General features: G+C 51.8%; 1 protein-coding gene across 21 annotated transcripts in view; it reads right to left on the bottom strand.

Moving 5' to 3' along the window:
- Nucleotides 1–22,468, bottom strand: part of CaMKII (Calcium/calmodulin-dependent protein kinase II) — a 166,680-nt gene that overhangs the window by 80,648 nt on the left and 63,564 nt on the right. For all 21 annotated transcript variants that reach the window (XM_089582793.1, XM_089582790.1, XM_089582792.1 and 18 more), the window contains exon 3: nucleotides 8,409–8,468. In XM_089582793.1, the coding sequence (XP_089438919.1) occupies nucleotides 8,409–8,468 (60 nt within the window). The remainder of the gene's footprint in view (nucleotides 1–8,408; nucleotides 8,469–22,468) is intronic.

Genomic DNA, 22,468 nt, shown 5'->3' with positions numbered 1-22,468 from the left:
CAGGGCATGCCGTACGTGATTATTGTGCGCTCGCGCCGCTCTACACATGGCCAGCCGCGAGATTGAATACGTAACGCAGTTACGCCACTGCGTCACTGTGCACTCAATAGTGACGCTTGCATTAGGTGAGCGTGCTGTTGAACAGTAAATACACCACAGAACGAACTTGACGCCAACCGCTGGCTGTTTCACAGACTCGAAGAAGACAGTTCTAGCATGGCGTATGCAGTCACTGCTCTCTTACCGCGGTCGCCAGTGCGCAGGCCTGTCGGCGCGCATGCGCACTGGCGACCGCGGTAAGAGAGCAGTGACGGTATACCTTATGTTAAAAGTCTCTATGAACAAAGAGTGGGGTCGAAGGCTCCCCGTTGTAGCTCCGCAATAAATATCCCGAAAAAGTTGGCCTGGAATGTGTTGCCCATTTATTTCGACGTCCAGAAAAAGAAAAGAAAGCAGCCTGCTAAACAGCCTTGAAGCGACACGGCTCCTTCCCATCTTGCATCGGGTAAAGGCGTCTTTCGACTGTAGCGGACAGGCGCACAAAATCTCGCGCTGCCACTTCCACCGTGCTTGCGCCTGGCGCGCGGAACAGTTCAGCGAGCAATACGGCGATGCGCAGCTGGGAGCGCTTATTGGAAAGGACGCTATAGCTGTCGGGCCGCCCGCGACAGGCTCGCTTCCAAGCGAAAAACACGCAATTTGCCAGGTGCGAACGCAGAACGCTATAGCGCCCTCTGCGCCACAAGCGCTTCGAAGATACGGTGCATATGGCCGGGAGCAGCAAAGGTCGTTCTCGAAGCCGAGCGATAACGACGAGGCCACACGAGCCGCGCAGTTCGAACATACGTCGAGTACTTCCATATTTCTCCCGGCAAAATGCAGGAAGTAAAACCTCAGCCGAGATGATACGCGCACACGACAACGATGGCGGCATCCAATCGCCGAAAAAAACGTTCGGAAATCCGCGACGCATTTCCTGACCATTACACGCGCGCAGCTGGGTCCAGGAGTGTTTTTTTTTTTCTCCTGTCGGTGCTCAAACTCGGGTACACGGGGCCGTGCAATCGCAGAAGACAGCTTGCGGCGAATCGATCAACCAGGTATATGGCAGACCTTCCAGTCATTGGCGCCCTTCCAAGGAGAGTGATGGCCACGAAGCCCCACTGGCGTGCGGGTCACCGTCGCTCACCTTCGATCGCCGCTTTTCTCCCTATAAATAGCTCCGTTTCTTTTACCTATTCTGACCCAACGCTCCTGCAGCAAGAGCCACGCATGCAGACATCACCGCTGTCCCCGCCAGCGAATGGCCACTACACACAGCGGTCGGCGAAGTATAAGCACAAACACGTCCGTTGACATGCAGCGTATGCGCGACGGACGGGCGGGACTACATAAAAGGCTGGCCCGCGCACAAGTCGATTCGATCGATGCCGCCGAGAAATACTTGGTCGTTGACGCAGTGAACCTGACAGCCCGGCGACGATATTTAAAATTTTCGCTCCCGCAGACTGTTACGAATCAATTTTTGCGAAATGTCGACTTCTGCAAATGCGTCTGCCGCCCTCCTGCGACGCTGTCCAAATGCGCAATTCGCTTACATCGAACGACGCGATAGCGTAACGATTTTCTCCCTATTTCTATCGCTCTCCCACCCACCCCTGCCCGTGTTCGATACAAAAGGCGTCTCACAATGCGTTCTCGCAACGGGCCGAAGAGAAGAAGGAGCGCGAAGACAAAGCGGGGTTCAGCGCTTCGCTTTCTTTCGCTGCGGCGACGTTCGCTCGTGCCCGAGAGAAGGTGGAGTCAGCTTGTCGGGCTGGAATCTGCCTGCCGGGCGTGTGCGAGCGCCAGCGAGTCGGGTCGAAGTTACAGGTCGAAGCGGGTTGGGCCGACCCGTCAGCGAGGGGCTGGGTTGGCGCACTCGACCCCTCCAAGAGCGCGCACGACGTGTCTGTGTCGACCAGACTCTGGATTCGAGCCGCCGCCGCCGGCGTTGGGACCAGGCGAACAAGCCTCGCATCGACCAAACAATCGAACGCCTAAATACGTGCGAGAGCGCGCTTCGCCCGCGCAAAATATCAAACACTTTGGTGCGTTCTCTTGCCGGAATCAACACGCCAAAGCAGCACCAACTATTCAAACAATATATGCCGGGAACACTTGGTCCGATATGCACAAAGTAGCAGCAAAGCACGGAGGAAGAAGCGTGAAAAGAAGCGAGCCAATCATGAACTGCTCTAAGGGCGCAGCGTTAAGGTCTTGTTTGGCTAGCCTCGAGCAGTAGGTCAAAGAGCGCTACTTCCTCCAGTCACCCAGGAGTAGGCTTCGCATCTCGACGCGGTCTATCCAGGCAGAAGTTTAGGCGGCCACTTAGGCGCCGAGGAGAGATACTTTAGACGAAGAGAGCTTCGAAGGTTGCTGCTGCCGGCGAGGGGCAAGTGTCAAACAATGGCAATGCAGAACAAATTGCGAGATTGCTGAGGAAAATTTCGCGTTCTTCTTCTTATTATTATTACCCTGAATTCTAGATTTTATGGAAGTTTGGTAACCCCCGTCGACCTCCAAAAATAGCCTGCTGCTTCTCACTATGAAACCAGGTTTCGAATGTATGCATATAAGCGTTCATGAACTGCCCTTTTCAAAGCAGAGCAAATGTAGACTGCCTCGAAACGTCACGGTTTCAAATCGCACAAGCGAAACAAGAAAAAATAGAACAAAATGCCACGATTCAGGAGCGAATGATCGTTCGTCCGGGTTTTGTCTTTTTTCTGCGATAAGATGCAGCGACTTTAATGAAAGAACGAGAGTTGCCAGTCTTCGATGCTAGTACTGCCAAGAATTGCAGCTAGAGACTGAAGGCCAAAGGTTTCAGCCGATGCATGCTTAGAACAGCCGACAGTATGGCGGCGTTACGAAGGACTCCTGTAGGCAGTCGACAGAATCGCGCTTGTTTTAAAATTCCACGATAAAATCGCGCGCGTTTGCCAACAGCGGCAAACTCATGTGAGCCAAGCATTATTTCTCTCCTCGAGGGAGTAAAGGAATAAACGAGAGAGAATTAAGAAATCGCTGTCTGCAGGCGTTTGAAAACAGCCGGCGTGAAAGCGGAGCGGATGCGCGTTTTGTAGGGAATTTAAAATTAACGACATCGGACAATGAGGACTCTTGAACAAAGGGCCAACGACAAACCCAGAAGCGCAGTTGACTGCAATCTATAGCACTGCAGGTATACGACGCAAGACCCAGCGACTGTCACGCTGCTAGCGAAGAAAACAAGCGAGAAAAATCTGCCAGTCATGCACTACGGCTGGAGTTTTATCTGATAACGGTGGGCCCGTTTGCTTTTCTTCATGAGGAGAAACTTAACTAATCACGTATTACTTTAAATATCAACACAGACTTCTAGCCGTACGCACAGGCGTTAAACGAGAATCAAGAAGTCTCCTTTAACACGCACTGTTTTCAAGGGGGCGATTAAACGCGCCTTGCGCTCTCCGTTTGTGAGCAGTGCATGGAGCGCATACAATGAATGTAAGGCCGCTATGATAAAATACTTCGCTTCCGATCCTTTACCAACCGCATGCAGCGACGGCATACATGGGGGCAATAAAAAAGTGTAAGAATCGGAATGAAATGGAATCCGAATGAAATCATCACATTACCCCACCCCTCTTTCCGTAGATAACAAATCGCCATATCCCCATACGGCCATGTCGTAATAAAGCTTGTCATTACAGTCGCGCGGTCAGCGATGTTTGTTAACCAATAGCGCTTCATATTTACATACGGCCTCCTATAGTCCCGGCCTATCACCCTTTTAAAAATGTAGGCTTGGTGCCTGATAAGAACTGCGTTGCCATGGCCCTGCAAGCGTTCCACTACTATATACGGTAAAGCTGCCTGCTTCCATGTTCTCCCTGTATTCCCAACAACAGAAAAATCACGCAATGACGATTAGCGGCCCTTCTATCTCTTTAGCGTGCAAACATCAATGTAACATCGTTCCTGAGCTATATTTTTATACGAAAACTATGGCAACAATGTCTGAATGTGCGAGGGAAGCACTTGAAACGGAGCAAATTATGTGGTTACATGGTTCTGCGCGCGCCGATCTTTCTTGAACTATAGTTCGCGCAGCCGCCGCAACGTGGCGTCGGTTTCGTGAAAATCACCAATACGGATTAAGGGAGAAATCATCAGCCTGACTACGTCCGCTGAAAGACAAAGGCCTCTCCCATGCCTCTCCAGTTAACCCTGTCCTGTGCCAGCTGCGGCCGTCTTATCCCCACAAACTTCCTTATTCATCCGCCCACCTTACGATTTCCTTGTCTTGGAATCCATTCCGTTATCTCAGAACGCATCGGCCATCTATCTTGCCTTCGCATTACGTGCCCCCGGGCCCATTTCTTCTTGATTTTAATATAGGATATCATTAACTCACGTTCGTCCCCTGGCCCATTCTGACATCTTCCTGCCTATTAACGTTACATCTATCATACAGCTTTCCATGGCACAGCTTGCCGGGCTGTCTCCAAATTAATTTCGAGCCTCTTGGTTAGCCTCCAAGTTTCCGCCACATAGGTGAGTAATGACAAGAACTGATGCGCAGTTTCTTTTGAAGCTATAATACCAAGTCGTTATTCATGACCTGAGAGTAACTGCCAAATGTACTCCATCCCATTTTTATTCGCCCAGCCATTTCACCCTCTCGTGGTCCCGATCTGCGGTCACTACCTGCCCTAAGTAGATGTATTCTCTTACCACTTCGAATGATTCGCTGCCTATTGTAAACTGTTGTTCACTTCTGAGACGGTGGAACATTACTTTCAGACTTCATCATGTGAATTTCAGACCCATCGTTCTGATTTGCCTGTCTCGGTACTCGATACTGCATTGCACTTCGCTCCCCGAGTTACTTAGCAGGGCAATGTCATCAGCGAATCAGAGATTACTGAGGTATTCTCTTTTATCCCCAACCCTTCCCAACCGGTTCTCAGAATACCTCCTCTAAACAAATGGTTAATAGTACCAGAGAGATCGTGTTTTCCTGCCTGGCACCTTTCCTGATTGGGATTTCATCGCTTTCTGTATAAACGACTACGGTGGCTGTGCATAAGTTATGGACACCTGCCCGTACTTTTACGTAAGGCTCTTCTACATCCTGATTCCGTAATGCCTGCATGACTGCTGCGGTTTCGACTGAGTAAAATGCATTATCGTGATCAATGAAGGCTATACATATATAGAGAGGTTGGCTATATTCTGCACATTTCGCTACCAGACTGATGGTGCGAATATATGGTCTATTGTCGAGTAGCCTTTACGAAAGCCAGCCTGGTCTTTTGGCTGACTGATGTCTAAAGTTACTGTAATTCTATCTCAGTAAGTACCTTGTAGGTAACGGACAGTAAGCTGACCAGTCAAATTTTTTTAAAATTCCTTGACATCCGTATTCTTATGAACCAAGACAACGTTAGTGTTATTCAAACATTCCGGTACGCTCTAGGTCGTGAGGCATTGTGTATACAAAATGGCAAGTTTTTCTATAAAAAATATCTCGCCACCGTCCTTGAACAGATCTGCAGTTACCTCACCCTCGCTAGCCGCTTTCCCCCTGTTCAATGCTTGTAACTTTTACTTCCTCTTTCTTTACCGACGAGTTTTCAAATCTCCCCACAGCCCTGCCTCCGTCATTAGCGTCGTGATTATTTTGGCTAATGTGGAGATCTGTGGATAGCAAAAAAAAAAAAAAAAAACTTAGGCGAAGGAAATGAAAAAGGTTTGATGTGTGTGGTTTAACGCGTACCGAAGCTGCACTGTGCGCTATGAGGGACGCGGTGGAGGGCTCCGTATTAGTTTCGATCAACTGGGGTTCGATAACGTGCACTGGCATCGCATAGCACACGGGCATCTTTTGCTTTTCGCCTCCATCGAAACGCGGCCACCGCGGCCGGGATTCGATCCCGTGTCCTAGGGACTCAGCAGCCGAGCGCCATAGCCTGTAAACATTTCAGATTCTAATACAGAGGCTATATTCTTTCAAGAAAGCTGATGTATTAAAGCTAAGATAACAAAATGTTCAAATCTTTTTCGCTAGTGCGAAGGGCAGGACAAGGGACTCGATATGATTCGCAGTGTGAGTTGCATCTGAGCGATTCCCTCCATTCTGAGCTGGTACCAGGCCTTTTCGTCTTCAAAGGTTGCTCATTCTACTAAAACCGTTCTAAAACAAATGCTACTACACCGTGTGAAAGGAGCCGCAGCTGTCACAGTACGGATTTTGATGGCCCTTCCTAAACGCACAGCTTCCTGGTGGCGGGGAAATGAAAGCGCTGATTTAGTACCAGGTAAAAAGAATGGAAAGAACTGCGATGATGACGCTAAACTCCACAGACGACTCCCCTTTTTCCGAAAGCAAGCTGAGTTAAGTCGCTACGCAATTTCTCTCGCCAGCATTCGTAGGAAATGGTACCCCTGATATAACGTTCGCAACTCTACTCTCTTCTTTCCTCGCTCTAAAAATACCCAATAGAATCACCAGTCAACGGCTTTCCTCGCCAACCTTACAGGTCTATGCATAAACCGATGCCACTCGCTGTCTTGGTGGCGCCGTGCAACTAATAATTTCTGGGGCCGATCCCTCACGCTGCTCATATATGCATACATCACAAAGTGTTTTATCTCACTATACTGACGGACTTCCATGCGCTCCATCTCGAAGCAATCCCGTCCTTATTCCCCAAAGGAGCGAATGGCTCACTACCCGCTTTTCCCAGCGTTCAGGCACTTAACTCTCCACTCCACTCGAAGCCACAACAGCCGCCATTAACATGGTTAGTTGTGAGTCCAAATTGGAGCCCTGAACAACGTGGCCAACAAAAATCTCTCCCTCTCTCTTTTTCTCTCTCTCTCTCTAGATGCGGGAACATATTCATAGGCACTACAGTCCTCGTGAATGGGTGACACTGGCTTTCTCCGGCTTTCAGTTTCCACAGAGTGCACACTCACATCGCGATTTCTTGCACCCATCACCTCTTAAAGAAATGCGCTCCGAATGCACGCGATTGATCAGACCAGTTGGCATGGCTCAGCTCTTAGCATCGCGTGTATTTCGGCGCCGCTGAAGCCACTGCCTATATAGGAGCTCGGGGCTGGCATATAGCTATAGCTTTGAGCAGTTCGGCCAGTTTGACGCTAGGCCTCCCGATCGGCACCGGCGTCTTTCTTCGGAGAGCAGGCAATGGCCGAAAACACACAGCCTCGCTACGTAATTCCGACGCTCCCACTGTCTTAGCCCAATTTCCTCTGCTGAGCGAGTGTAATTCGTATCGCACAGTTGCAGCGTGCGTTCCCATATACTGACCTCTCGCTGTTAAAACCGAATTAAAATGAATTAAGCATGCTATTACGGCTCTTTCTTACCTTTTCGGTTTGAACCGAAAAATCACATTTCCAAATATAACATTCCATCCCTGGCCCGTTTCTCCGTGCAAGGTACAAGCGTGCTTTTACGGGCGAATGCAAAAAAAAAAAAAAAAAACAAGAAGAAACAGAAGAATGCAGAAACGCCACTGGGACGAGCATAAGGAAAAATGCACTCGCTACCCTGTATATACTTACTGCAACGTGCCATAAATACTGAAAGAAAAGGGGCTGCAGCCTCGTAGACTCGCATAGAGGTATAGTTCATGTTTAGCGCGTCCTGCATTATGCTACTTTTTCATCCCCGTCTGAATAAGCGCTATAGGCTTCTTACATACGATGTGCGACCAACTAGCACAACTTTCCGCCCGGAATGCGCATAGGACGGGATGCGTTTCTGGGGCCCCTTCCAAGTTATTACAGCGCCTTCATCAGACAACCCTAAACACCTGGCGCCACTGTCAGTGCCAGCGCAGAATTCATGCATACGTGTAGCAGAGGCATTAAGTCAACTTCGCGCGCACGGAAGGCGGGCGAAATTTCGTACGCGTCCTTTGGTTTCCGCAAGCTTCCCCATCCGCCCTCATTTGGTGGACGTCCGCGTAACAGAATCCCTCAGAACGCAAGCCTTGAAGAGGGACAGCCGCCAAGCCACGGCCGGCGCTCTGAGAGAGAGTCGCGACAACCCGGGGGCCCAAGCCAGGCTTTGAAATGCGTCGCATTTGCGACACGCGGGCAGCACACTATAGGGTGGGGGGTGAAACCACGCGCGCACAGTGCAGCCCTGGTATATTGAATGCAGAAACCGCGCACGGCGCGCACATCCCGACCGAAGGAACCGTTAATTGCGGCCCGTCAGAAGAGAGGGGGGGGGAGGGGGGGGGGAGGGGGGGGGGGGGGGGGGGCAAGCACATACTGCAGCGCGGTGCGTCGCTCGCCGCCGTAATTATGCCTCGCAGGCCGCCGAAGCTCCGGCTGTCACTCACCAATGTTGGGGTGGTTCAGCTTTCGGCAGATCCTCGCCTCGCGCTCCAACTTCTGGAAGTCTGCGGTGGAAAGAGAAGGGGAGAGAAAATGAAGTCGGTCAGGCACCGCTAGAATTCGCCAACACTTTTTTTTTTTTTTCCTGCGCCCGGGGCACAGAAAAACCGCGTTAAATCTCGCAAGCTTTTCCGCGAATTACCGGATGTCTATTGTTGCTCTTTGGGAGACTTGCTTCTGAAAAATTATGCCCCCCCTCCCCCCCTTTTCCCCTAATTGCACTTGCATGGACGTAAAAAAAAAAAAAAACAGCCAGATACACTTGTACGACCGTAAAAACAGGAGCTGCAAGCCCTCTTCGCACAGAGTATACGGGTAACAAATGACACACGGACGATACATGTGAACAACAACGCACGCTCTTTCAGGCTTCCTACACACGCCCAACCACGTCGGCACCACTGACATGATTCAGTTGACTGGACAGTCTATGTCCCGTGTATAACAAGCAACTGCACTCCCCCTTCAATGAATGCGACACCAAGGACTCCAGTGTGACGCAGAAAGTGCGTTTAGCAATCCACTGCAACCGCTCGCGATTAGATTTACGGTAACTGGGCAAGGGAAATTAAATTGTGCGGTACAACGGCCCGCAGCGACACATGAGCTATAGGATGGACGCCATAGTGCAGGGCTCTTTATAGCACCTGGGGTTCTTTAACGTGCGCTGACAACGTACAGAATACGGGCGTTTTTGAATTACGCTGCCATATCGAAATGAGGCCGCCGCGACAGCAATACGATTCCAGGACCTTGGGATCAGTAGTCAACCCGTCAAAGCCACTGAGCTAGGGCAAAGGTGTCAGCGGTTGTTCGCAAGTCAGCCAAACTGTCTCATGATATCATCATCAACTTCATCATTAATGCGCTTACACGAGGGAAATTACACCTGCGAAAGTTGCACCCTGTACTGAGAGTTTACAATGTCTAATCGAAACATTTAAAGGATATAGGGGAGGTTTTTTTTTTTTTTTTTCGAACCGCCACAGACTGGAACGGCCTTCCCCACGAAATCGCTTCTACTATACCTGCCCATCTTCGTTTTTGCAACTTGTATCTGACCATTTTTGTCAATAACTGTTTACCATGATCCTTACTGTTCGTGTAAAAACCCACCCCTTATGTAATGCCCCTACGGGGGTCTTTTAAGGTAATACACTGAACTGAACTGAATATGATCGTATTTGATTCAATCGCGTATTGTGCGGGGCCTTTTCTCGTTTGTTTTTAGCCGAGGAACTTGTTCCGTAACCTCCTTGGAACTTGTTGGGTAACCCCCTGTCTGTAACCGCTCCAAAAAAGGGACCACGATAGGCGAAATGTGCCGAGTCCGGCATCTGACAACGGTTCCTGCGATGCAAACGCACCCAACTACTACCGTAGCACGCCACCCGAGATGCCACGGAAACAGCACCGCGAAAAGACAACGCGCACGCTGACAGAATATATGTTTAATTTCATGACGCAAGCCACAAATAATGACAACTAAAGCAAAAAGCATAATCAAATGAAAATAGGTGAAAAAAAAAAAAAGTTCAGTTTACATTAGGCGGCAATTTCGAAACTATGCTCACACGAAACGGCGAATCCAAAACAAAAGTACTTGCTGCTGGGATAGTTGGTTCATAATAAATGTTCTGGAAGCAGTAATGCACTGGCGTTTATGTATAAATATGATCTTGAATCTGCATATATTCCTTTTTTTTCTGCTGGCTTGTTCTGGCTGTGATAATGTACTGGCCCATAAAAGGTGGTGTTTTCCGCAATAAACTCAGTTGGTAGTGGAAAACACCACCTTCTATGCGCCAGTGCATTGTCACTGTCAGTACATTATCACAGCCAGAACAAGCCAGCAGAAAAAAAAAAAAACTCAGTTTGTAGTAGGCGCTCTTTCTATCTTTCTGTCTTCATGTGTTCGTTCCCTAGCGCCATTCAAATTTAATTTATCAATTTTTTATAGGCAATGTAACAACGAAACCAAAGTCGAGTTTAAAAAAAAGAAGGCGACACTTTTACAGCTGCAAAATATATATAGGTGCCACACACACGCATTAACGGTCCTCTCCTAACTGCCCACCAGAGAGCGCCTTCCCGGACGGCCCGAGTACGAACGAGATTTATTCCGTCGCAACGATACCGAAGACACCACGGGGAAAGAAAAAAGAAAGAAACGCACTGGCCATCCGTATTTCACCGAGTGAACCAGAGGGAAAGACCGACCACTCACAGGTATATACGCGCGCGCGAACAACACACGTTCCGGGGCTCTCGCCTTCCATTCACGCCCGCTAAAACGTGTTGGGCGGCGAAGCCCCTAATCAAAGCATCGCTGAAACCCGAGCATCAATCTGCCAGGTGGCGACACCTCCGGTAAAACGCGCTCCCCGACCGGCCGCGATATTGAGGGGGCGGCGGCAGGTATATAGTGCACGCGCGTCGAAAGGCGGGGGGGGGGGGGTCGCTGATTGAAACACGGGCCAGACGGACGCGCGCGCTGCCCCGCCGCCGCGCTAAAAGAAATAAACGAGCCGGCGAAATGGGAGAAACGTGACTGCTCCCCGCGACACCAATTTCGGCTGGCCGACGACTTCATTTATTTACTGCGCGCGGGGCCCACGGTGGCGCGCCTTAATTTATTTTCTTCCTTCCCTCCCGCTATCGAGCCGACACGGGAGCCAACCGGCGCTGGGCATTGGACCCGAGGCGCAGCCGCTTTGGCAAGCAAATAACCCGGTCCCCTGGGTGGCCTGGTCACACACACAGACGCATCGAGGGTAACACCTATAGGCTAGCGGCCATTACACCCGCGACTGTGGCGGCGACCGTCTTAAACCGCGCATCTCGATGCGCTGCGAGGCTATACCTGCTTACACACATTGGGCCGAACGGCGCCCGTCCCGCCCTTCTGCTGCCCATGCATGGTTGTCTTCGTTTAGTCAGCGCACGTACCGCTGACAAGGCTCCCGTGTCGCCTCTTTCCAGACAGATGCAGTCGGCCAGCGAGACCACCGACGAAAGGTATTAAGGAAACGAAATCGAGGTAGCCGACACGCCCGCCTGCCACGAAAGCGCACGCGAAACCCGGCCACGCGAAACCCGAGCAGTTTTCTTAAGCCTTATGGAGCAAACGGAGCAAACAAACAGCCATTTTATTCTGCCCTCAGTCGCGGTCACTAGATCTTTTACTCCCGCGTGGAATATGAAAGGGAATAACCATTTTGCGCGGAAGACCGAATTTTCTGGTTATTTCTCCACTGAAGTTGCGACTGACTTTTGGATATACGCCAAGAAGTAGTCGCATACAACTCAAGAACGCAGCGGCAGATACCCTTCCAAGGGGCGCCTCCAGCCAATGGCGCCGAGCGATTGTCATGACGTCCCGGTTAACCCATTTCACAGAGGCACCTGCCAGTCCCCTGCACTCTCAGAAAAAAAACGGCCCAGGGGGGAGTAAAGACAACTTTAGTCCTAAAAAGGGCTCTTTAGTCCCTAAATTTGCACACGACACACTCCTTGCCAAAAATGCGCGCCGTGCGCAAACTCAACGGACTAACTGCCGAGAAAGAGACTAACGGGAGGCGAATCGCAGCACAGCAGCACGCGAAACTTGCGCGAGAAGACCCTGACTGCAATAGTACTCGATTTTTGAAGCGCATGGATGTCGTCTAAGGCCAGTGAGGGCACTGCCGCTGCCTGTGACGAGGCGGATACCCTTTTCCGTGAGAAATAGGCTTCGTGAAACCGAAACGGCTGGCAGCTGTGCAAGTGCATAAACAATTACTACGAACTTCAATACGTGTCAAATGTGAGTTGTAAAAGTTACGGTTGAGCAAGTACACGTAGTTTCATACCGTTGCCGTTGTTTACGAGCTTATGTGATGCTGTGTAAGTATCGGCGACACTTAGCAGTCAATTCCCTGTCACCGCTCTCCGCCGGTAACAAAAAACGAAGTGAACCATCGCCTCCTACCTTTGTTTTCAACAGGCTGTAATGTGCAGCTGCCAATTGCAAGGAAGACCACCTTATACGCAAAAAAAGAAACAAAAAGAAAAACACTGTTGTGGTTGTGAAGTACCGGCCGTAATGTATACACAGTTCAGCACTTCTTTTTTGGCCAAAACGTGATTTAGACCGTTGTGCGTGCGCATTAAAGCTTACCGCAGGTTTTTTCAAAAGCATATGACACCAAAACCACCACACTGTGATAACAATTTGAGCGGTACAGACAGACCGTGTGTGTGTTTCGCATACAAGGCTTTCATTTTCTACCGTGGACTGTCTTCTGTGGTGGCGTAGTCATATCCGCGCTCGGCTCATAATCCAAAGGTTGTCGGTTCGAATCCTGGTGTTTTCATGTATGTTTATTTCTGTTTCCTTTATCGATGTTATATGTGTGAAGTTCTGTCGGAAACTATCCCGCCCTAAATTAGGCTGGAAATCACGCGTCGTTTGCATTTTTCCATTAAATGTCTGCTCCCGGGGACTAACGGTTGCACCCTTTCGAAGGGGACCAACAGTTACACCCTTTGCAGTTAGTCCCGAAAAGGACGATTGTCAGTGGCAGGTCAGCTAGTCCCCAAAAAGACTAACCTCTCGCCCCCTATTCGCCCCTTTTTTCTAAGAGTGTGCGATATCAGGCCAGTGGATTAACCGTGACGTCATGAGAACCGGTCGTCACCATTGTCTGAAGGGCTTCCTTTGAGGCGCTTTCACGACGTCATTCTTGAGTTGTATAGAACTGTAGGTATAAAACAAAAAAAAAACTACTTGTCACAGATAATTACCGAGTAAGCAATAATTCAATGCTCATACTACGAGGGGGTACCCAAAAGAAACCGGACTTATTTTTGTTTGAACTTATTTGTCCACATTTTAAGCACAGACCTTCAATCTCCTTCAAAGTATTCCCCACTTGCAATGATACGCTTGTCGAATCTTTCATTCCATTTTTCAAAACATTGTTTAAATTCATCTTTTGTGATGCTTGACAGTGCCTCCGTCGTTTTCTTCTTCACCTCAGCAACATCAACGAAACGCTTTCCATTCACCTGCCTTTTCATTCTAGGAAACAAAGAAAGTAGCACGAGGCAAGGTCTCGAGAGTATGAGGGTTGAGGAATAGGGGGTCATGCCATTTTTGGTCCAAAATTGTCGTAGAGACAGGGCTGTGTGAGCAGGGGCATTGCCTTGATGGAAAAACCAGTCACCCGACCGCCACAAATCTGGCCGCTTCCACCGCACACTGCTGCCCAATCTTTTCAAAACATCCAAGTAGAAAGCCTGGCTAACTAATTCTCAATGGACGACTCCTCTCACGTCGAAAAAACCAATCAGCATTGTTTTGAGGTTTGGTTTCACCTGACGAGCTTTCTTGAGGCGAGGTGAATTTGATGTTTTCCATTGGCATGCTTGTTGCTTTGATTCAGGATTCGATTCAGCAACACTTAAGTTTTCCCCATAGCATCGTCCTTGTACGTCTTTCTTAATATTTCAAGAGTTTCCATTCAACTTTTTCCGAGCAAAAATCAGAATTTCATCGGCGCACGCTGTTCACGAAAATCAGCCATTGCAAAAACGACATTCACAAAAAACAGTCGTCACTATAAAACTCTGCCTAAACTAGTCTGACCTCCTTCAACAACGGCACTCGGCTTACTGACTCTGGAATGTTCGTTGTATGCGCTCCTAGTGGCAAAACGCGGTACCACAGAAGCTTTGGCGACCAAAAAATTTTGTCCGGTTTCTTTTGGGTACCCCCTCGTATGCGCACGGGGGTACGACTCATCCCGGCTATGCGCAAAACACGCGCAGAGGCATTTCTCGAGGCCGGCTGCAGTAGCACCAGCAGCAGCGCTAGGCGCCATGGCGCCAGGAGGCCTTCGCAGTACAGGTACATTCGTCACGGCAACTGCTGCACTGCCGCAGACTGCAGCAGCCGAAGAGGAGCGAGGTTGACGAAAGAGGCCCGCTAAGCGAGAACCCGGACCTGGGCGCGCATACATTTGCCCGGAGGCGACACCGACAACAATGGCGGCGGAAGCCTACCCGCAGAGCGCCGAACCTCATTACGCGGTACCCGCACAGAACGAGCGATCAGCCGCGCTGCGAGCCCGCACATCTACAGCAGCCGAAGGCCCGCACCGACAGGAGAGAGCGCGCGCCACGCACGGAGCCGACGTGGCTGGGACGCCGGCCACAGAGGTCAGAAGAGAAGCCACGTGTCGCACTGCGGACCTACACTGGCGGCGTGTGTCTATCTGCTGGGCTAAGCGAGGCCTCATGACGGAGCAGCGACAAGCGAGGACAGCAGTTCGATTAGAAGGCGACAGCGCGCTTCATGGAGAAGCGTCCAACTCTGTTCAGCACTGCTACAGTCGGACAGAACTCAAGGACGAAGCGGCGCAAGCCCCTCAAGGGAGACCGTCCAGACAATGGCGTCGACCGATTTTCATGGCGCCGCAGTTACTCCAATTAAGCCGTGGTTATTGCCCATTCATCTGCCACCCCCGGCGATTTCGCGCCAGCAGGCCCAAGAGGGAGGGGAGGATCGGCCAACGCCATTGGCTGTAGGGGCATGTGCCGCTTCATTCTCTAGTGGGCCGCAAGCTACACGCCGAGATGTTGGGAAACGATGTTACAGCTGGAAGGGGGAGGGGGGAGGCTACCCACTCCCCTGCGACGGTGCATTCTCTGCGCTCCTCGATAAAAAAAAAAAAAAAACACATGAACTTGATGCCGAATCCGGTTTGACATTTTCGACGTTTCAAGCAACAATCGTGTGCTGTGCTTAATTTTTAGAAGCGCAGGGCAGAGGCACTGCCAAAAAAAAAAAAAGATGGGAGGCAGCAGTCAGTGAAGTAAAGGTTGTCAGCCTGCATCGGGTCGTGGAAGTCCTTTAATACGACGTGAAGGTTTAAGCGCGCAACCAGAGGAGAACGGTGGAGCAAGGCAGGTGACACACGAGCGTGTCACCTGTCTTGCTCCACCGTCCTCGTCCGGTTGTGCGCTTAAACCTTCACGCCACGTCATACCAACACGTCGAAACTGCAACGTTTAGTCCCCTAAAACGAACAGATAACGAGCAACCGCCACACACTTTACTTTTGGCGCAGAAAATTAACGAAATGCCGCGAATCATCCCTGCCCCGACACAGGCAAAGCGCTCCCAGCTGCAACGCGGACGACGCAAACGAATGTCCGCCAACTCCAGTGATTTCATGCAGGAGGATTCGCTTCACCGCAAAGGATGAGACAAGCACAGACACCGGGTTACGTAATGCGCCGATCGCACGGAAGGGAACCTCGACCGGTTACACGCGCAAGATGTGGCCGGAGTGCGCGTTGAAATCAACGGTCCAACGTTCCGCTAAGCACTCAAGTTAACTGCACGCTTCTTTTGATAGCCGAGGGGGATGAAAAACGGAGGCTAATATCTTGCAGTCAAGCATGCGCACCGCGCCAACACTGCAGCCAAAAACCGGCGCAGGTATAGCTACCGACAAGCGGTGCTCGCCAAGCACTGCAGTATATAGTATTCTTTGCACTAAAGATCCAACCGAATACAAAGAGGTGCCGTTCGCAGCGGCGCACAAATATCGAGCAGACGACACGCAAGTGCATACAACAGGCATTCCATTCCACGGGACAGCTAAGCAACCGTCCCAGGTGCAACGACAAATAAGGGCGGTGTAATTGGAAAAGCGGGGACTCGTAATACGAAACAGGAACGTTTGTCCCGACATTCGCGCAGTAAGCGGATTCCAAGGACCGCACTGAAAGACAATTCGCTTGACGCGAGAGCCCAAGGCGACAGATTAAAAAAAAAATTACCGATTTCAATTTCGACCCAACTGCGGGATCTGAGGGCCACACTTGTGTTTGTCCCCGTGCACTGGAATACGCACGTACTCGCATACACGCGTGCATCCCCCGTCCAAGCTATAGCGCGAGCGCCGAATATCTCATTAATTCAAACTCGCGTAATTCGATCTTTCTGTTTACTGCAAGCGAGGCTTTCGGCTCACCGAGCGCGCTAAACAAAAAAAGAAATCTTACCAAGTTCAAGTTCTGCATAATTCAACCTGGAAATCATTACGGAAATTAACCAGAAACCGCATTGTATAACCAGTCGCCCGAACCGAATTGATCAACAAAACCAATCAACTCTTGTAAAACTAGAGATACCCGAAAAGTGGCCAAGTTTTAGAGCGTCGCATGCACGAAAATAGAGGCCGACGCAAGTTTACAAAATAACTTCAGCGAAACCGCGAAACCGAAGCAGAAGACGCTGCAACAGTTCGCGCTTTGGTGCTCCGAGTCACATACGCCTGTTTGCACTCTGGGCATTCCGTGACACCGTTACTGCTCTCAGGAATTTGCTCAGTTTAACGCGAAAATTGTGAATAAAAAATGCAAAAGTAAAAATTCTCAATTAGTGGCGTGCTTAGCGTGCTTGGCGTGCTTAGATTAGGCCCTCAGAGGGTTTTTTCTACTTTGTAGGGCCTGCCAAGATTGCGGCGTGCAATGCGGCACTCCAGCTAAAGTTTCCAAAAACCTGTCCCATGGGATATACCACCACATCCCCCCTGACACGCCATATACCAGCATGCACAGTCTGAAAAAAAAAAAAAAACGAAGAAAAACCAGTCAGAAAAGAAAGGCTGAACCAAGCAGGCGGAGACTGCTGCGTTCGGCAGCTAGTTTCCGCGGGACGCGCAAAAGCGGTCTACGAACAAAGCAAACAGAAACGAGAACGCGCATGCGAAAATTATCGTCGCAGCTCAAAATGAAATTTCGCCACTCAGACGAGGAAAAAGTGCAACGTCAATTTATGGTGCGTACAGTCGAGTTGTTCGCAAGCGCCGACGTATACCAGCCGACCGAAAAAGTTTCTATACAGCGACTCTCACGCACAGGGTGCCTCGGAATGCCTGAAAGCTACACCATTCGGTACACATTCGATGCGATGGCAAGACGACAACGCAGGGATGCGGAATATTTCAGGGATATGGACGATACCTCGCTTTAGCCAGCGAATACCGGTTAGAGAAAAAGCATCGCCATTTGGCCCGGTGTTTACGCGGTCGCTTCCCACGGGCGCGAATTGCCAGTTGGACGGCTTCGGTGCCATCGTTTCAGCGACTTAGTTTCAGCGCCTCGTTGTGGATCACTGACCCGCACTTTTTACCGCACATGACGGTAAAGAGGATAAAAGCCAAAGAACACAAGAAAAGAAACTTTTAAAACAGCGATGGTCGACTAAAAAACGCAAGAACCTAAGATGTGAGCAAGAAAACAGACGTGCTAAACAATGTTGCTAGAATCTAAATTTCGTGACAGAAAAGCTGCTTCTTTTTCTGACAGTGAAATTGACGGCTTGCTCACGCACAGATAACTGAACCTTTGTATACGCTGGCAGCTTCAATAATCTCACGCGTTAGCTCACCATCGTGTCTATCTATCACTGCGCTTTTTGCGAAGTCTGGCGAGCAGCCTGAACCCAGATCTTTACAATCCCTGCAGTGAATGCCGAGATGGCGGGACTTTTGAACACTCATATTATAGTTGCGTTCTTTCAGTCTCTCATTTAAACACCGACCGGTCTGACTAATGCACTTTTTTGCCACATGACAGAGGAATGGAATAAATAACAGACTCAGCACTGAACACCTCACATCTAACTCGCCTCTTTTTTTGCATCTTATTACTCGCATCTTAGTTTTTTGCGCTTTTTAGTAACCGCTGTTTTACCTGTTCCTCTCCCCCCCCCCCCCCTTTTTTTTTGCTTAGCTTTGAGTGTTTATCCTCGTTGGCACCGATGCATTCTTATTTGCACTTTGAAGAAAAAAATTCCAAGTTCTTTGCTGCGAGTGGGTGTGGTGGTACAGGTCTGGAGATATCACCTGAGCTGCAACTTTAGACCTTATCAGAGCTTCACTTTATTAAAAATTCTAGTTGGATTGTGGTCATGAAGTTTCTTCCGCTTCAGTCACGCACCCGTCTGTCCTGGTTTATTCTGCGGCAGTACGGGCAGTACGGGTACGGGCAGTACGGGTACGGGCAGTACGGCTTAAATACGAGTTCGCCGCTAGCCGAAATAAAAGTTTAGTTCACCGCTCCGTCCTATCGTCCTCCTTGTTCTTGTGTTTTCTTTCTTGCGCTGCGTCCTGCAAGCATGAAAAACCAACCCGCTCAACAGTAAGAGCGTCGAAAGACAGCGGCATCCATGGGGCAAAACGTTACAGCCCCGCACCGATAAGCCTGTCAGTGTGCTTTGTGCGCATGCGTCCGGCGTGGGTGTGGCTTCTGTATTGCAGTGGTGTCTCTGAGTCCGGCGCGTGGTAGAGCTGCACACCTGCGCGAAATTAAAGATCTGACGTCCTTGGCGTCCAGGCAGCCGTGCGCTAAAGAATACAAGACCGAGGGTTTTTTTTTTCTTCGTTTCTACCTTAGCCAAACAGTGCGAAGCACCCGCGTTTCGTTGCGCGGGGCTCACGCCACGTGGCGCTCTAGTCGGGCGGCGCTAATGCAAAAGAAAGGACGACGACGCTGGTTTTCACGACTAAGGGGGAAGATCGGTAGGCCGTGCCGAATCGATCCAGTGGCCGGCCGCACGCGCTGACGACTGCACGAACAAGAGAAGGAGAAAGAGGATGCGGCGCAAAATAGAACAGACACGGGGCCGCCGCCAGTGGGCAGGCGATGCGAGTAGGCCAGCCTCTGGGGTTCGCCGCAATCGCGGGGGAGGGGCTTCGGCCCACACATTGCGCACGCGGCGCCTGGACAATGCAAGCCGACTCCCCCCCACACACACAGTTTAGGGGAGGGGGGGGGGGGGGGGGGGGTACAAAGAAAAACTGCACTCGCTGACTGATTCAAGCCTAGTTTTGCGCTTGGATCACACTGAGTTTTCCTTAACAGCGGGGAAAAAAAAGTGACAACGAATAACTGAAATACAGAAAAATAACACGAAAAGGTTGAAAGACGCCCTTTTCAGACAACTGCAATCGAAACGGCTCAACACAGTGCCTGCGGAACAGTGAGCGTCTGGCTACGCCTGACTTTTTCGAGGGAACACTAGCGAATATTGTATACCTGCGAAAGTAATCGCATAAGAAGCGACAAAAAGGCGTCATTCCACACCGGCCAACGCCTGCGCGGCCGCTGCCAGGAACCTCCCGACTGCGAAAGGTGACCACCGGCTGAACCCAGCGTGTGTGCACAGGATAGCGGCGAAGCTCTCCACGACGGCAGCGAGGAACACACCCTGGCGGAAAACGCCGGCGCGCGCGTCCTCTGAGGCGCTCGCTCAAGCCTGCGCGTAAGCACCTCCGCCGTCGAACGAAGAAAGGCACGGGCGACGGGGGGCTTATCGAAAAAGCTCCCGAGCGGCTTAGATGACCTGCCACGCGGGAGAGGCAGGGCAGCCGAGACACGGGGATCAGGGCGTGCGCGCGCCCCCTGTCCGAAACCGAGTCATCCGCATGGCGTCTGGCAAAGCCCTGGGCGCCAGGCCGGAAGAAGACGCGCGGTTGACTCGTTCCACACCGGGTTATAAAGGCGACGGAGGCGAAAAGCCTCGCAGTGACCCTGCATACGATGTGCGCAGCCAAGTCTCTGCCTGCCAACGCACTTCCGCTCTTGTCGAGTCGCATCAGCAGGGGTGGCAGCGCCGCGGGGTGCTTGCCGCGTCCCCAACACCCGGGCCATTCTTCAAGAAGGCGCTCCATCATCTTCCACCGGGAACGCGGCGGCAGACCCGGCGCTTCCAAAACGAAACGCGCGCCGGCTGCGGAAGAGTGCGGTTTACGGAGACTGCCAATTAAGCGCGCTCGAGCAACAGCGGGGCAGCAGATTGCGCGCGCGTCGTCTCGGCGCGAGGAGGTGCTCGGGAGTAGCGGCACCGCCCCCCTCCCCGCCGAGGAGCCCCGGCGAGGAGCGCGCCCTTGGTCTGCGCCTCATTAGGGCAAACTTCCGACTGGAGGACGGGAGCCGCTCGTTAGCGAAAAAGCGGCCCCTTGCTTTGCTCGGGCGGCCATCGGCGGCACGCCGGCGAGAAGCCATCATTAGGTGCGCGCTCGGCACACACACACGGGCATAAATCAGCGGCCAGAGATCGGCAGGAGAACGCCGTCACGAGAGGGCCACAACTGCGCTGCTGCACGCACACCGGTCGGATCGATATGCGCGCACCGGCGTGCTCGAGTGGTCCCCTGTGCGGGACACGTGGGGAGTCAGCGCCAAGACACGCGTCCCGTCGGAGGGTCCGTCACTGCGGCCGCGATGATATACCGCCGCACGAAGAGACAAGTCCCAGCGACAGCCCGACTCGGACGCAGCCGTCCTTGCTTGCGGGAGGCCGCGCACACTCATATCACACGCCAGCGGTAAAGCGCATCGCGCACGCTCCTACACTCCCGAGGAAGCTGTGAGGGGAAGCGGAGTGCGAAGCATTGTCGGAAGCTATAGAATAGTGCCACTCGATACAGCCAGACCACGAAGACCCGTTCTGCGGAGCGTGCATGCTGGGAAAGGAAAGCATGTGGGACGAAGCGCACGCGCCTCGCAGAGCTGCGTGTGACACCGTTCGACGCGTCTTTCCCAACTTGAGCCGGAAGCACTCCTGGGCGTGCACGCTCGACAGAGAGGCCCAACGCAAGGAGTTTGAAATCAAAAGGTCACGAATGCGCTCTCGCGAGCGCAAAAAAGACCTCGCAGCAGCACACACTTATTTCTTTTGAAACGGCGAGGTTAGAGACGCGATACGCCCGGGCGCTGCTCCCGCGGGTGCCAGCTAGCGATGCCAGAGACCGCAGCGAGCAGCGGTGCCGCCGAGAGAGAAGCCCCACCACCCCCGGGGGCCTCGTCGGATGTGTGTGTGTGTGTGCCCGAAAGTTTGCACAGCGTCGGTTTCCTCTTTCAAGTCCTTTTGCCGCGCTCTCCGTGACTATCGATCGCGCGCGCTCCAAATGAGCCCCAGGGCACTCTGCAGTGCAGCAGCATCAGCCCCCTGGAGAAGAACGCGCGCCAACAGCGGGGCCAAAACAAAATGAATAATCCACCCGCGCTCGTTCCGGGGGCCGAATCAGCGTCGATACGCGCGCCACAAAAGCGGGGCCCGCTTTTATGGCGGCCCGCGCTTCCTTTGCGACGGCGTTTTATTGGGAGCGCGCGCCGCAGGTCGCTCATCCGGCGCGCCCTTGAAGGCGCCCCTGGGCGGTGTTTGTCGCTCCCCGCGGTTATGAACCGCTGCCAAAATGGCGCCCCACCGCCGCCACAGTGAGCCGCCGGGACAGTACCCCTCCCCCGGCGTCGCAGGGCGCCGGTTCGATCGTGCCGGAGAGATCCACCGCGATAGCTCACCCTCCGCAGTGTACAACCATGGCGCCCACAAGGATGCCGCGCTTCGAATCAAGGGCCACGTGGCGCCGATAGTGAAGCGGAACGCGTATTTAGCACGCAATCAGCCACCGCTTTCAAAGTATCGGTTTCCTACAGCACACGCCACCTTCCATGCATTCACAACTTCCCAGAAGGAAACAAAATTCGACCCTCGTACTGCATGCTCAGACCTGAATACGTGCACAGAAACGGGCAAAAAGAAGCTCTTCTTCGCCTGCCCGGGAATTCCAACGAAGCGATATGCGCTGGCTGACAATCACGCGAAAAGCGACCTGTTTCTTTTCGCATGCAGCCACAGCCGCGCGCGGGCCCTCCTTCCTCGTTCTCGCGATCGCCGCTACTCCGGCCAAGACCAGCCGAGAGCGTTTTCTCGACGTTTACCGTCTTCTCTCGTGCGCTGGTGCCTTTATTGCAAAACTCTCGAGTGCAAAACAAAAAAAAAAAGGTTTGAGAGGAAGACCGCACCAAACCAGAGGTTATGGCAGGCAAAACCAACTGAATATAAAAGAAAAGGGGCCAACGCAACAAGAGAAATTTTAAGAAAAACAAAAAAAAAGTACGAATGACCGCCGGGAAAAGGTGATACTGCAAAGCGAGGCGGCCT

This window comes from Amblyomma mixtum, chromosome 3 (assembly GCF_055824585.1).
Source record: "Amblyomma mixtum isolate Tamu chromosome 3, ASM5582458v1, whole genome shotgun sequence".
Classification (NCBI taxonomy): Eukaryota; Metazoa; Arthropoda; class Arachnida; order Ixodida; family Ixodidae; genus Amblyomma; species Amblyomma mixtum.
The sequence above is the reverse complement of the archived record's forward strand: the minus strand, read 5'-3'. Positions and strand labels throughout refer to the sequence as shown.